This window comes from Emydura macquarii, unplaced genomic scaffold (genome assembly GCF_026122565.2).
Source record: "Emydura macquarii macquarii isolate MOO-44397 ecotype Brisbane River unplaced genomic scaffold, CSIRO-AGI_Emac_v2 contig_691, whole genome shotgun sequence".
Taxonomy (NCBI): domain Eukaryota; kingdom Metazoa; phylum Chordata; order Testudines; family Chelidae; genus Emydura; species Emydura macquarii.
Genome location: NW_027130828.1, coordinates 2445644 through 2462439, shown reverse-complemented (window position 1 = coordinate 2462439; position 16796 = coordinate 2445644). Strand labels below are relative to the sequence as shown.

At 52.1% G+C, this 16796-nt stretch overlaps 1 protein-coding gene across 1 annotated transcript in view; it reads right to left on the bottom strand.

Annotated features, from left to right (window-relative positions):
- NR5A1 (nuclear receptor subfamily 5 group A member 1) overlaps positions 1-16796 on the bottom strand; it is a 53435-nt gene that overhangs the window by 1362 nt on the left and 35277 nt on the right. The window contains exons 5-6 of the mRNA XM_067541708.1: positions 13934-14053; positions 10774-10921 (exon numbers count right to left, since the gene is read on the bottom strand). Coding sequence (XP_067397809.1) covers positions 10774-10921; positions 13934-14053 — 268 coding nt within the window. The remainder of the gene's footprint in view (positions 1-10773; positions 10922-13933; positions 14054-16796) is intronic.

The following is a 16796-nucleotide window of genomic DNA, read 5'->3' as shown; positions in this document are numbered from 1 at the left end:
CTTTTGAGACAGAGCATTCCAGACAGTGATCTCCCAGCAAGCGGGAAATAAAGCCTCGCTCCATTGCCTAATTCCCATCAAATCCTGCAGGTACCAGCCTGGCCCACAGGAGTAGGTATCTGTGTGGATGGAGGTGAGTTTCTGGTGGACTATCCCAGAGCCCCTAGTAAGGTGGTGAAGCACGTTGTCCACACACTCAGGAACAGATCATCAAAGAGCTTTCTCTAAGAAAGAATGTGACAAATTGTGTTATGCTTTTTCTCCTGTTCTTTGCCCAGCTTGTCTCCTGAGTGCAGTAGGAGCTGGCTTGGCTACTGAGGAGAGTCCACACAAGAAATCCACTTCCTGGACACTACAATGCAAATAAAGGATGGTCACATTAATACCACCCTATACCGAAAACCAACTGACTGTAATACGTATCTTCGTGCCTCCAGCTTACACCCTGGACACATTACACGATCCAGTGTCTACAGCCAAGCCCTAAGATACAACCGGATTTGCTCTGATCCCTCAGACAGAGACCAACACCTACAGGATCTCCATAAAACATTCTTAAAACTACAGTACCCACCTGGGGAGGTGAAGAAACAAATTGACAGAGCCGGACAGGTGCCCAGAAGTCACCTACTACAGGACAGACCCAACAAAGAAAACCACTGGCCATCACCTACAGCCCCTAGCTAAAATCTCTCCAAAACATCATTAAGGATCTACAACCTATCCTAGCAGATGATCCCTCACTCACTCAAGCTGTGGGAGGCAGACCCATCCTTGCTTACAGACAGCCCCCCAACCAGAAGCAAATACTCACCAGCAACCGTACACCATACAAGAGGACCAATCCAGGAACCTAACCCTGCAACAAACCCCATTGCCAACTCTGCCCACACAACGATTCCAGTGACACCATCACTGGTCCTAACCACATCAGCCACATCATCAGGAGCTCATTCACCTGCACATCTACTAATGTAATATATGCCATCATGTGCCAGCAATGCCCCTCTGCCATGTACATTGGCCAAACCAGACTGTCACTACGCAAACGAATAAATGGACACAAATCAGACATAAAAAATGGTAACATCCATAAACCAGTAGGAGAACACTTCAATCTCCCAGGACACTCTGTAGCTGACTTGAAAGTTGCCATACTTCTACAAAAAAACTTCAAAAACAGACTTCAGCGAGAAACTGCAGAGCTGGAACTCATCTGCAAACTTGACACATTCAGACTGGGTCTGAACAGGGACTTGGAATGGTTATCTCATTACAAGAAGTTATTGCCACTGTTCACACATTCTCACCTTCTAATCAGTGGTTGTGAATAGGCCTCAACTACTCTAACTGAATGGACTTTGTTTATACATAACTTCCCCATTGTTGTTCCTTAACCTTAGATGTATATATACACCCCGTATCTGATTTCTATTCCTTACATCCCATGAAGTGGGTTACAGCCCACAAAAGCTCATGCCTGCAGAAATTAAATGTGTTAGTCTTTAAAGTGCTACAGCACTCTCGCTGGTTTTGGGGACAGCCAGTGTTTGTGAGCTGGGAGCACTTTGGGGTGGAGGGCAGGGAGTAGCAAGGCTGGGCTGGGTTTTGGAGTTCACTGAATCAGGGAGCGAGGGAGGGAGAGAGAGAGGTTGCGTAGCTAGAAAACGAAATAGTTCTTATACTGTGGAAGGGATGGGGAAACCCTACTCAGGAAACCAGCCCCTTTTGATAAACAAGAGTAGGAGCAGATGGAGGAACTAGAAGACCTTCAGGACCTTTGTCATCCCTTGTTTGTATGAGCAGAACCATGGCGAATACTGCAGAGCCTTCAGGGTGCAGCCAGAATTCAGGGAGCAAAAAAGCTGCCAGTTCAGAAAGCTTGCAGATGCTAGAGCCGATGACTGCTTTTAATGGCTACTGTGCCCATTCCCATCTCACATAATCAAAGAAAATCTTATCGGCCCTTTGCCCTTGGATCCCTCCCATTTCGAAACGTCTATGAAAAGATGGGCTTAATTCCCTGATAAACCTGGTGTTTTCAATCTGGCAACAGAGCTCAGCAAACATAGTAACCCTGAGCCTTTATGTCTTGCAATTGTCTAAACAATTCTCCGGTAATCCCGTTGTTGCCCAGAACTGGTCTTACTGAAATGCAAGGAGCCAGCTCTCCAGTGCAGAGCCACCACCTAGCTACTGAGAGACAGCTCCTGGCACAGCTAGCCGCAGGAGCGAGCACAGATAAGCGTATCCTTGCAATCTGGTATCCTGACTGCGGGATTTAAATCAATAAGGCCATGATGCTGCCCTGGGAAAAGATCATGACCAAACATCGCTTAAAAGCACTTGCCTCTGTGTGTGAGAGAAGAAAACACAAACACACACGCTGGCTTTATTCTCTCTCTCCTCAGAGCTGAGCCCTAATGGGGCTAATGCCTGACGGGAATCTTGTTCTCCATATCAAGCCATGCTGCGCACAGGTATTGCCCAGCCGCCATAGTCTCACCTGCCTTCCATTCTGCTATCCTGCTCAGTGCTAGGAGAAACCTCTCCCTCCGTGGCTTTGCTGCGCACAGTGCTCCAGTGGGGCGTGTTCTGGTGGAAGTGCCACCCATCAGGGGAGATAGAAGACCAGGAGCCTGGCCCCCAAGCCGCAGTAAGTGGCAATTCCGACAGAAATCAGAGTGAGTTATCCAATGTCAGCACTTCATTGTGTTAGAGTCAGAGCCCAAGGGAGGGGTTGGCTCCAACGAGCTGATCTAGCCGGGCAGCTCCGCTCTCTTTTTCGCTCTATCTTAGGCTTTTTGGCCAGTCCAGCTCTGCCCTTTAAGGAGTTTGGCTACAGCTCTTCCCCCTGGGCAGCAGGACGCTATTATGGCACTTGAAAACAGGGGAGAGTGGAGGGTTCCAGTTTTGTTTGGCTAATTAATCTCACCTTCCAAGTCTGTGTAAATCCACATCCACCAGATTGCAAGGGCGCTGGTAAAACGGCACTGTACAGGTCCGTGTTATCCAGCTACTACAGACATACACAGTGATCCTACCTTGGACTCCACTTCCATGGGATCTTGCTATAAACATCTCACTGGAAACATTTAGGGCAAAATGCTTTAACAGGATTGAATGGACCAGATGGAGCTGCAGCAGCAATCTCCATGATGTCTGACAGTAAAGCTGTTATGTCTGTGTGCACGTAGACAGCGGAGAGATGGGCCTCACCCAACCAACCCATTTAGGTGCAAGTTCAGATCAGAGCCTGCAGCGCAAAGTCATCGAAACAGAATATTGTGAAGAGTCAGAACTGGGTCCAGCTTTGGACCATGGCAGGTTGGAGTGTTTGTGCCCAGAGGTTTTGTCCAACCCATCATAGACATTATTACATCTTAGCCTAATAAAGATGTAACCGGTCCCTTGGAGGGGACAAAGTGCCTTCACAAGAGACTGCCTCAATTGACATCTGTAATTCAAAGGAATCTGTACTGGAAATTGACCAGGGAAAGGAAATGAGCAGGAATACACAGTGACTTACAGGGGAAAGATTAGGGTCCAAATTCCACCTGGGGGCAATTCTAGTGACTGCAATAGGATTGTACACCAAGACTGAATTTGGCTTTAGAGCTGCAGAAAAGCAGAGTGAGTCAATGTTCTACCCAAAGGGATTAAAGACTTTTCAAAATATATTCGAGAGCTGAGAAGCCGAGATGGCAAAGGAAGACTCCTGGTATGTGGGGAGAGAAACACCATCAACAAGGCTGTGGTTCTGCAATGGACGAGCGATGGAACTTCTTCCTGCAATCTGTCTCCAACAAGCAAAATAAAACAAAGTCTGGAATAGACAATAAGAGGGGATGATAAGCGGCAGGTCACAGAGTACTAGGAAAAGTTAAATATACACAGCTCAGCAGGCCAGTCGGATAAGCACCCCAAGGCTTCTAGAGAATGAACTTCCTGAGTCACTGGAGACTATTGCTGAAAGTCATGGAGAATCAGGTCTCGCCAACGCGTGTAAATGTCTGTCTGAGTGCGGGTCCACAGGACTGGGCCCCCTGGGAGGGAAAGGATTGCAGCAGACACAATGTATCCAGGCTGTAGCAAGCACTTGATACCAAGTCTGGCACATTATTAGGGCACACACGTTTCCAGCTGGTTTTGATGTGAGCAGTTACAGGGGGAAGGAAAAGTGGCCGAAGGACCCTACCAAAGAGCAGTGGCACAGTCTGCTCACCTCGCAACGGCGACGGTGCTCACAGCCCTGTCACAGTGTGTTCATTCTAATAAATACTTCGACATGGTCTGGAACAAGGGGCAACCGGGATCAGCATGTAGCTGCAATTTGGCCCCAGTTCATCCAAGCAGCCTCGCACGTGCTTAAGTGCCATTAGGCTTAAAGGTCAGCAGATGTCTCAGTGCTTTATTGAACTGGGGCCTAAACGGAAAAGAGTTGCAACCTTTTTCAGTTAACCTCCAACATGGAGGCCTATCAGGGCCGTGGCGGAAGCCCCATTGCTCACTGCGGATGACAAAAGGCCACCGGGAACAATCCTGAACGGGCACAGAGCTGGACAAGGGGATGAGCTAATGGGCCCTTCCCCGCTCCACGTCCTGCGATTCTCGTTTTGCAGTGCGCAGCATAGCCACAAGGTATGTTATGTTCTGCAGAGCACACACTTCAGCCCATCTGAATTCCCTTTTCACTCCTGTGGCACGTTTCTTCTTATGAAATCTCTTTATCTGCATAAGGTTATTGTGTCATTTCAAAAAAAAAAAAGAAGTTATATTGATAAATGTCAAATCTATCCGCTGAGTTGGCTCAACAATAGCAAGTTCTACTTGATGAACTCACCTGGTTCCCAGAAAGGCGCTATTCACTGGTTAATTGAATATTTGAATAATCCTTTCATTCCTGCAATGAATAAAGAATGCTGCCCAAATAACATTGACTCACTTCATTTGGAGCCACGGCAGCGGTTGCAAAGACTCTGTCCTGTGACAAAGCAACCCATCACACATACAGATATGCCTGGGATTATTTCTATGCCCTCAAGTGTTCTTCCTATTCACAGCGCCTTTTGTTTGGGAGAAGCTGCTGATAAATTGCAAACGCTTAAGGGAATGTGGGCTATAAAAGCCTCTCTTACTCCCCTCCCCAAGAGTAGCTGCTTCATGAATGTAAGTCATGAAATCGAATGATAGGTCAATCCATTAAGACTCTATTAAGCCCTTCTGTAGAACAAAGCTAACCTGTGCTGTCCTCATAAATATTGCTAGTTTGAGAAGCCCAAATTTTAATTAAACCTCTTTACCTGCTCAGGAGAGAAATCTATTTAGAACTCAAATGGCAGCCTCTTGTGCCTGCGGTGTTGGCTTTGATTGTGCTGTGGCAGAGTGGTAAATGTGGAAATTCTCTTGTTAAAGGCAATTACAGCCTACACATAATATGCAATCCCCTTCTCTACAGCTGAGCCTGCGAAGGGCAAATTACACACACAAAACGCTGGGGTCTAAATTAGCTGTTACCACTCAAGGAAGATCTTGGAGTCACCGTGCATAGTTCTCTGCAAACATCTGCTCAAGGTGCAGCGGCTGTCAAAAAAGCTAACAGAATGTTGGGAATCGTTAGGAAAGGGAGAGATAAGAAGACAGAAAATCTCATAATGGCACCATATAAATCCATGGTGCGCCCACACCCTGAACACTGTGCAGTTCTGGTCACCCCATCGCCAAAGAGAGAGATTAGAATTGGAAAAGGTACAGAGCATGGCAGCAAAATTATGAGGGATATGGGACAGCTTCTGTATGAGGAGAAATTAAAGAGAGTGGGACTGTTCATCTTGGAAAAGAGCCGGCTAAGGGGGGATAGGCTAGAGGTCTGTAAAACCATGAATGGGGTGGAGAAAGTGAATAGGGAAGTATTGATTATCCCTCCATATAACACAAGACCTAGAGGGTCACCCAATGAAATTACTAGGCAGCAGGCTTAAAACAAACAAAAGAAAGTGCTTCTTCTCACAACACACAGCCAACCTGTGGAACTCGTTGCCAAAGGATGCTGTGAAGGCCAAAACTATATAACTGGGTTCAAAAAAGAACTAGATACGTTCATGGAGGATAGGTCCATCAATGGCTATTAGCCAGGATGGCCAGGGATGCAACCCCAGGCTCTGGGTGTCCATAAACCTCTGACTGCTAGACACTAAGATTGGATGACAGGGAATGGATCACTTGCTAATTGCCCTGTTCTATTCATTCCTGCCAAAGCACCTGGCATTAACCACTGTTGGCAGCCAGGATACTGGGCTGGATGGACCATTGGTCTGACCTCGTATGGCCATTCTTATCTTCTTATCACGCCAAGTGAGCTTTGCATTATGGAGAGAAAAAGTTGGATTTGGGGCAAAATGATACATAGGAAAATACAGCTGATTGTTGCACATCCTGCCCAGAAAACCACAGAGGAAGAAAAAAGAGGAATTAGGTGATGCATTTAGCACAATGCACTGCAAAACAGGTATGTTCATTTCACTTCTGGGAAGGCATTTTACTGCCTGAGCTAAACCTGCAGTGGAGACAGGATTTTAAAACACAGCCACCCTGAAGCTGGGGCTCATCACCCTCGGAGCAGCCACTGACATGTCATCTACAGGAAAGTGGATGGGAATGCAATAGAAACGCCTGTTCAGAAAAGGAATACGTCAGGTTGAGACTGATGTTCCAGTGTCTCCAATGCCCTAAACAAGGCGCACTGGCACCAGTCTGGGAACTTCCTCTCTGAGGATGCTGACATTGATTTGCTCAAACTGGGCTGGGTTGGCAAAGCAGCCTGTCCGAATACGGGAACACTGCAGTGTTCTGCCGTAACAGCGGCCAGCCCTGCGAGTCACGGCTCAGCTCCCACCAGGTGTGCAGATGTTACGATGGGATTTTTATGATGGGTACCATCGGTGTGGTGAGCAGGCCCCTGGGCTACTGCAACACAGCAGCTGCTCCCACTGGGGAGGGGAGAAGGAGCTAGGGTCTCCCCCGAACTCACATCGGCTCTGCCATCCCCAGCCATCAGCCCTTTTATTTTCCAATCTGGGCTCTGTTTGTCTCACAGCTTATCACTGTTTAAACAGCAGATTATCATATTTAATTTTCTTGTTCTTTAAAACAGCTTTTTAGAAAGGAAACAACTGCCGGGGAAGGTTACAAATGTGCTCTCACGTGCCTGGAGATGGGCTCAGGCCTCGGTCACACAGAGCCACTCTGAAGTCAGGGACGCCCCCCGTGCACGGACCCCAGCACACGCTCAGAGACTGAATACGTGTCTGATCACCAGCATTTCACAAGCAGGGCCCAGACACACAGAGCTGGGCGATACAGAAACAAGTATAAATCAGCCATGGCTGAATCGGGACGGTCTGCTGAGAAGCCCAGTTAAATGAGATTAAAAAATAATCCCTAACCACTGTTCGGGTCCTTAAACCCCCAGGCCAGACTGTAGGAGCGGTGACCAAACTAGTCCGACTTGTATCATGCTAATGTAACTGTTCACTCCACGCCCTGATCCCTAAAGTCACTTTTCTCCTGCCAGAGCTTATGGGGCAAATTGTGCCATCAGTTACATCCAGGAAACCCCTCCCCTGGGGGGTTGCACAGGGCAAAATTAAGCCCAGTGTCTCCAAATGCAGATGAAATGTGGCTGTGTGGATCAAGGCTCTTCAGGCCAGGGTGGGCATACTGGGGGACGCTTGCCCTGCAGATGCCCAGGCTGTTCTATGGGTAAACGGAGGCCATCAGTTTCCAGAGCTGGCCACGCAGCCCTTTCGCTGCCCCCAACCTCACTTTAAAACGATGAGTGAGAGAGAAACGCTGCTGCGCGCGCGCACACACACACACACACACACACACACACACACACACACACACACACACACACACACACACACACTCCCCCCCCCCCCCCACGCAGAGCAAATCCCAGTGGTAAAAGGCAGCCCATGTGGGCGCTCAGCTGCTCCTGCTGCCTCGGGATAGGACACTAGCAAAGCGATGGTTTGACGCCTGCATCAAAGCAAATCCCAGGATCAATAGCAGCCTCTTTGCTGGGCACCTGCAGCAGGCTCAGGCACAGAGAGGTGCGTGTTGCTATGGTAACTGCGGCGAGGGGCGGGGCTTTCGAGAGGCTGGGGGAGGCCGATGTACACGCAAAAGGGGCTGGTAAAGGCACCCAGAAACGTGTCGGGCCAAGCGGGCGGGTCAGCTTTCCCAGCCAGTGGCTGCTGCGGATATTTTGTCTAGGTGAGAAGTAAATGTGTGATTCAGCCGGCGTTACTTTTACCACAGACTCCGAGACAGCGGCTATGTCCTGAGAAATCTGCACTTCCCTGCCCTGCATTCCTCTGACGCAAATCCAGCTAGATAGGGCCAGGCCTTTTGCGAGGCTCTGTCAACACGGGTGTTTTGCAAAAGCCCTATCAGCCGGTTTGTTTCACTGCCCAGTGCAACGGGCTAGTTACCGAAACAGACCCGGTTTTAATGCTGGGTGGGGAATGATCCTGCACCAGCCCCTGACTGATGACCAAGGTGGGATCTCACCCACCTCTTGCCGCTCTCCGGGACATACTGTGTCCAGGGGCTCCGGGATAGACAAGAACGCTACAGGAAATGCTCTGATGAAAATAAAAATATTTTTGCTTTAAAAAATTCCCTGTTGAGCTGCGAGCCCTGGGAGGTGGAGGGATGTCAGTGTATTATCCTGTCACCTAGACTGTTAAGCTGTGTGTTACTTGGCTGTATAGTGCCTCCAGTGATGGGGCGCCGAGCCTCGACAGGCACTACCGGCCTCGTGATATTGGCTCATGCGCCCATTTTTCACCCAGGCACTCTCTGAAGGCCTCACCTCATGGAATATATATTTTATCAGCTGCCACATTAAAAATAACGCCGTGTAACTGCAGCATGGCCCCGTGTAATCCACTCAGCAGCTTTACTGTCCATGGACCCAAACCTGCAGACATTACTGCCTGTGACCAGCCCCACTGAAAGCTACGGGCACGCTGGCATGAGTCAAGTTACTCCCGTGCCTGTGTGTTTGCACGATGAGATCCCCCGGGGCGGGCGAGCTGTACGTAACTTCAGGCTGCCAAGCCACCGCGCAGTGAAATCTCTCCCTTCACACTCCCTCTGCTGCGATGCCTAGACCAGCTCAGCAGCTGGTGCTCTGTGACTGCTGCTCTCACACAGAGCACGACCCGCTGACGGGCACCATGTGCCTGCCTTCGCCTGACTGGGGCATCCACCTGCTGGCTTTCATTGCATACTTAGACTGGAAACCCTTATGGGCAACGCCCGGCTTTTTATTCTACGCGTGTACGCAGCGCCTAGCGCCTATGCCACTGCGACGCTGGAGCCAGCAGCTATTCAGCCCAGGCTGCGCGTGGCCACTCCTCAGCCAGGAGCCTGACGAGCCCCTGGGAAAAGCCAAAGCAGGAGGAGTCTCTCGGACCCCGCAATGCTGCAGACAGCCCCGGGGCCCCATGCAGAGGGGCTGCGTCCCCAGAGAGAGAGACACAGGGGCGAAGGTGAGGAGTTTGTGTCCCCCTGTTCGTGATCACATGACCAGCTATTCGACAAAGGGTTTCGCCTAATTAACTCCTAGCGCTTTGGCTGCTGCCAGCTGGGCAGGTTTATTTTAAGCGTGTTTGTCTCTGGCGCTCCCTTTAGACTCTACATCGTAATCACCACCTTCCCCTCCCACGGCTGCCCAGATAATGGCAGCTTACAGCCATTCGGGTGCCTCTCTCCGGCCAGGTCTGGGGAGAGCTTCCCTTTAGTTTCCACAAGACCAGAGAGGGGCTGAACTGGGCTCGGTGACTCAGAGAACGCAGGGGGACAGGCCCACAGCCAAGCTACGCCCTGCAGCCTCTTAGCCATCTAGCACACCTGGGAGCAGGGACCGGCTGCGTCCCGTCATCTGTGCTGCTTCCTCTGGTCTCCAGGGCCCCCAGAAGACCATCCCCTGCAGGGCCGGCTGCAGTACTGAGGAAGAACCGTTGACCCCGTGGCCCCCTTTGCCCTACGTCTCCCCTCAGGGGCCTGTCCCAGCGGGAAAGCCGGCAGCTCTTTGTGCGGTGACAGCTAGCGGCATGGCCAGCAGCCCCCGTGCCACTCTGCACCCCAGCGACGGCACCACTGCAACCTCCCTTGCCGCGAACCCTCCCGCAGCCCAGCTCTCTCAGCAGGGCCCCCCAGGACAGGGGCTTGCGCCCATTTGCTCGTGTATTCACTCCATGCCTTCAGAGCCCATCCCCAGGGCCTCCGGTTGCCTCGCACGTGTGCACCTCAGAGTGGCTCATGCCCTGCCCCGGTGGTGCTCGGTTAACAGCCACCGTGCAACTTTGCACGGGCGCTGGCAGGCTCCAGGCCTAGTGCTCTCTGCCTGGGACGCACTAGCACCGGCTGTGCCAGGAACTCCCAGCAGAGACCCTGGCAGATCGGAGCCCTCGCGGTGGTGAGACGGGGGAGCTGCTCTCAGTTAGCCAGCGGGACTTGGACATCTTTGCACTGAACACTCAGAAGTGAGCAGGAGCCATGGAAGAGCTCAGAGCAACACACCCCAAAGCAGCCCCGAATACCAGGACACGCCCATAGGAGCGGAGGGGGCTCGCGTCACTGGAAATCAGGCTTCCAAGCGCTAGCTATGCCCCTCTGAGGCACGCAGCAGGCCCTGTCTGTGTTACTCCCGCCCCATGGAGCGCAGGGTAGGGCCCCTCCCATCCACCAGAGACTTACCGAGACTGAAGAGGATCAGGAACTTCAAACACACAAACTCTTGTCTGTCCACCTGGAGTGAATGCAGATGTAGGACCAGCTCTTGTGCTCTCAGGACCAGGTTATTCAGGATGGATCCAGCTTGAGCTGCGATCGTCGCCATGTCCACCTGCAAGCACAGGAAGGAAGCCGGGCTGAGGCCAGGAGCACGCGGATCCCACCACGAGGCATCGAGCGGGGTCTAGACCCCACCAGGGCTCGTAGCTACGGCCTGGCTTTGGAGACTGCCTGAGCTGCTCATTTGAAACCTCCCTCATTCTCCTGGCCCTAGAGATGGCAACTAGCCAACCCCACCGGGGTCTGGAGGTGCACTTTAAAAGGCTTCAATGGTCAGAGTCACCCCTCAGCAGAGGCGCCAGCACCAGACCCTAGGCACGGCCTCGACGGCTGAAGCAGGGTCTTATCTGGTGCCTAGGCCTTGTCCCAGCCCTCTGCACTGGGGTGAATTCACCCTGCCTGACTAACCCATAACGGTGCCGTCCTCGCCGTGTCCTCGCCGGGCTCTCCACAGCCGTAAGAACTCGGTCGCCTGGGACGTGGAATTAGTCCATCTCCCTGGCTGGATTATCACAGGGAAGGGGCCATGGAGAGAGGGGAACACATGACACCCTGGCAAGCTTCCAGCCACCCAATCTATAGCTACAGGGCAGCGTGGCTGCACGCACAGGCGCTGGCTGTCCATGGTGCCCAGGAGGGCAGGGAGCAGCAGCCACTTCTGGCCCATGGCTAACACGTTAGAGGACAGCGGCAGCAGAACTGCAGAGCTAGGGCGACATTCGCCCGAGTAGCGTGCCAGTGTAAACCCCACACCATTCCACATGGCGGTGCACGGGACCTCCGGCCAGGGCGAATATCACCCGTACAGAACCAGCGGGCAATGGAGGAAAACGAGCCATCTCCTATGTTATTCATTGGTTTAAATTGTTATTTAAAGTGGGAGCCCTTATTGCACAACACCAGTGCTGTCATGGAAATGGCTGGAAGATCAGCCTCTGATTCTGGGGAGACGATGTTCCCGTGTTCCTTGCAAACTCTGCCTTTCAAACAGAGCAGATCTGTTTTCACACCCGCTTTCTGTAAATACAGACATGACTGTTGATTTGTCTTATGAGAAACATTGTGCTCCAAACCCGAGAATTCTCCCCTGGCGGCTTGCTGGAGGCAGTACTTGCTGGCCGCCTGCGCTTTGGGGCTGGTTTGGGTCTATCTACAGATCGTTATTTCTCCCCTTGTGCAAAAACAATTCCGGAACCCAGCAAAAACAAAACAGCAGGCATCTGCTTGGGTCAGCCTGAGCTCACGCAGGAGGCGGGACGCGAGGACCTTCACCAGAGGGAAAGAAGTAAGACAAAAGTCACCCATTTTTTTCTCCCCCGTTTGGTTGATCTAAGCCATGGAGCTGGGAATGCTGAGAGTGTCTGAAACTAGGGAGGTGGAGTTTGGGTCACATGGGCTCCCGTCCTGCAGTTTTTAGTTCAAACCAGCCCCAGCGTTCAGAGCTAAGCAATCAAAAGCGCCCAGGCTGGCCTGACTTCCCGCTACAGCCCTGTCAAGCCGAGGAGTTGTTGCACTACAAAACCAACCAGCCCATAGGCTGCAGAGCCGGGGGGGGGCTACTTTTTGGCCAGGCCAAACCCGAGTGTGACCCTGTGCACCCTTTGCAATGCCACTCACCCCGAAATTAGAGGGGGTGGCTGCATGGGCTTAGAGGCTGGTGGGGGGCACCTGAGAGAGGGAGGAACTGATGGAGCCCTCACTTTAAATGGTGCCCAGCAGCCCCTGAATTGGCCCAAGGCTCATCCAAAACTAACCCCCGGCTGCTTCTCAATGCAGGCTAACCGTACCGCTGGAATGGTGACTGCTGGCCCTGCTGTGTGACGGGGATTTGCCTTGGCAGCCCATCAGTAAAAAAATAATCAGCTGCACAGAAAACAATGCCAGCCCGTTACTGACGAGTGTCTCGGGCCCTCTGAGCGCCCAGAGACGTTCTTTCTGCAGCAGCCTGTCCAGCCACTGAGCAGGATCTGCCCCGAGCAGGCTCCGGGGGAATCTTCGCCTGTGCTAGGGGAAGGTGTTGGTGCTGGGGAACAGTAATTTACGTGGAGGTGTTCAGAGCGGGAACCGCAGAGAGGGAGGGACATTGGAGTGGGCCAGAGGCATGTTTGGGAAACTGGCATGCTCCCGGAGACGCAGACAGCAAGCGCCTCTCCTCTAGCAAGGCCCGAGTTTTGTTTTTTATTTACACACGAGCTCAGGAAGGCCGGCCTTGTGAGAAAGGGGATCAGGAGATGCGGGTTCAAGTCCCAGCTCCACCACAGACATCCTGTGTGGCTCTGGGCACGTCACTCTCTCTCTGCCCCAGATCCCTATCTGCAAAACGAGGATAAAAATAACATCTCTGATCTCTATTTAGGCTGTCTCTCACTGTGCAGCAGGGCCTGGATCTGGGTCCTACCATAACACACACAATAACAACATCAGACTCTGTTACTGTTTACATTTACAGCTTGCTGCCTTTGATCCTAGAGAGATGCTGCCAGAACCACGACTACGGCAATGAAACACATTCAATAGCAACAGATTAGCCAACAGGCAAATGGTGCCTCTCACATGCTTTCCTTCTGGATTAAAACCGGTGTTTTGGACCCAGCGAGGAAGAAGCGGAGTTTCTGATTCCAAATGGATTAAAACAAAAATGGCAAAGAAAAGGGACTTTTCATCAGTCCCATCCGGGAATAGACGGTGAGAGAGAGAGACGCCTTTTGGTTGCAGGAATCTGGCACATTTGCAAATCCTGAAATGAACAGGAGAGCTGGCTGGGGCATAGCACAGTTACAAATCGGGAAGGGTCTGGTCCCCGTCTCCCCCAGGTCTGGGTAAGTGTCCCAAAGGCATAGGGAAAGGCACAAGGCCTGGGGGGGCCATGAAGGGCACTTCCCCTCGGATGTTTCATTCTTCGTTTCCATCAAGCCATCTGCAGGAATGATGCAACCTCACTATGAGCTGCACTGGCCCAGCCCGGGTGTGCTGTGGCCCCGCTCAGCACTGCAGGAGTGGCGGTGGAAGGGTATTTGCTGCTGAAATACGGGAAGGCTTTTCTCATGGAGGGCGAGGACGTTACCTCCTGGCCGGTCACAAGCAGCATGGTGTGCTCCTTCGCGTGCTGCACCTGCCTGTAGATGTGGTCAAACACCAGCAGCTCGCTCCAGCAGTTCTGCAGCAGTTTCATCTGATCGCCTACCTGAAACACAGATGCAAACACGGCCATTAACGCCTCCTCGGTCTGCTCACAGGCTGGGGAACTGGCCACACACAAGTGCTGAGGGCAGGTTGGGCTTGGATGCAAAGCTGTCAACACGTGAGGTCTTGGATGCTTTCGAAATGAGTGAGCTCCCCCCTCCTGGCCAGTGTCTGAGGAGACGCGGCAGCAGAGTTCCCTCTGCCCTCTGAGCTCCCCCTCGACTCCTTCCTCAGGCCCTTCCTGTCAATGCCTGGCCATGACCCAGTAATGCATTGTGGCTATGGTGTGAGCAAATGCGCTCCTGGCGCCTGTGAGCAGTGACTGTCTGCAGTCATGTTGTCAGTGGCAAAAGCCCAGGTGTGAATCAATGTCAGATTTGGTGAGGGCCTCGGTGAGCTTACCGCATCTCACTGCGCTCCAGCAACGATGCAGAAGGAGCAGAATAACGCACTCCCAACAGGGGCTTTCCTTACTTGCAGTGATCCCTGGCAAAGCAGAGCACTCGGCCAATCTGCCTTAAATACTGTATTGACTGGACTTCCTAAAAATGTACAATGCTATTAACAGAGAATTCCCCCGCGCCTGCCCTCCCCCCAGCACAGTAGAGTTGGGTGAAACAGCACAGATGGATCCAGAGTGCATGCATGTATGTATACCAAAATCTACAAATGCACACCTTAGCTCCGTCTATGCTGAATTATCCAACCCCACATACATCTATTTGCATGTGGCTTTGAGTTTTCCAGCTATGTTGAGTCATGTCCCAGTGTGCTGGAGAGAGATGTGTGTTTGTCTTCCATCATGCAATCTCTCTGGCACGCCAGAACAGCACACAAACTGCTGGGACCAGAAAGCATTTGGGAATGCAAAGCAATTTGAATGGGGAAGCAAAATGCAATGATCAAAAGTCAGGGCACAGATCAGCACAGAAAGGACGGCTGGGCCAGTGGTCAGGGGGCTGCTCCGGGATTTGGACCATTTCAAGCAGGTTCAGTCAGCTGAGTTACTCCTTCACCATGGGATCAAGGAATTAGGCGCTACCCCATTTTGCAAAGAGCAAAGGGCAGATGTTCAGCACAGCAGAGCTCGGGAACCAAGACTGGTCTTTTCACTGACAGGGACAGAGTGAGCCATACACACCCCAGCGACAATGAACACCTTAGAATAATCAGGCAGGGCAGCCCGGCCTCGCTTTAAAGAACTACACCAGCTAGCTGCACCTCTGAGCCTCACCCAGCTCTACCCCCTTGGCCAAGGCCTTCTGTCAGTGGCTTCACTACACTATGCACCGGACACGAGATTAGCTGACGCGCGCGGTGCCACAGCTCAGACTTCTGCTGGGACTACGCTCTGCTGGGCAGTTCTCTCCCAGAGAAGTTGCCCAGTGTCACCACATTCTGCTGGGTTGAAACCGGCCAGCTGAGCGATTTGTACTTTGTTGTGGAGAGAAGCAGCATTTAGCCAGCGCGGGGACGTCCTGCCTCTCCCAAACGTCGCTTTCATGGAACACAATCGATGCCAATTAATTAAACACCCACCTTTGGTGTTTCCGCCTGGGGACTGACAGCATCAGTGGAGAGGCAGGAACACCCCCTAAGCGCTGGAGTCTGTGGCAGACAGGGAAGCCCTTGGGGTGTCATTTTCGGGGCAGGGCAAGGGGGCAGGGAGAGGGACTTACTCATTCAGTGTACGGACTTTATCCCAGCATGCCCCGGGCACACCCCTATGGATCTGTCTGTTATCACTACAGAAGCACACACGAAACACGCTGCATTAGGCCCATGGCCTATCCAGAGCAGGACCTGCGTTACTGCCCCCGTTTTGCGTTCGCTCTCCCGGTGAAATTCATCCCTTTGCAGAGGAGGCCGGCTGCCTGCGTGCCCCCTACATCCCACAGGAGCAGCTCTGAGAGGTCAGGGGGCCTAGGCCATGTGCCAGCTGTCTGCAGAGGGGTGAATTTCACTGTCTCCGCACTGCGAGTGCTGGCCGGACGGCGCCCAAGGGCCATGACTCTGCGGGGTCACTGCAGGATACTCGCATAAAGCGTGGTTAGGACGTGTCATTGCCAGACTCCCCTCCCACTTTTGCTCAGCCCGCCAGGGACCAGAAATGGATGTGACTTCTGCAGGCTAGCAAAAGAGCTCCAGTTTCAAACGGCGACTACTGAACTTTTCACAGCCATCCCGCCTCCCCTTTGGCTGAAGCATGTTCACATGAACCATCCATGGAGTACCTTGCAACACGCGGCGACACATGGAAGCTGAGATCTGCTTGTGGACAGTCGCCTAACACAGCGATCTGCACTATTTTTCAAGCAGGGGCCACTTTGGCAAAAAACCTTCAGTGAGACAGTCACATCAACGACTAAACGAACACATTGCGTGCTGCTCCTTCCTGATGTAACGTTACAGCGCGACTCGGGTAACTACAACAAAGTCTGCTTGGTCAGTAAAACGATGCCCCGCGTGAAAGCCTGCCTGTTGCCCTTGGCTTTGTTCACGCAGTGTTTGTCGTCCGTCATTGCCATCCTAATAAAGCAGTCCAAATGTTCGCTGATCAATTTGTTCCTCTGTTTTCTTTCCACATTATTCATTGCTGAGAATGTAGATGTGCAGGTATACGCACTGACAAAAAACGCCAGCGCTTTTTGCACGCAATGTTTCAGAGACGGGCATCGTGTAGCAGGGACCGTTCCAGAAATGATCAACACCTGTCTTACGTTCAGACTTCGGCCCGTCATTTG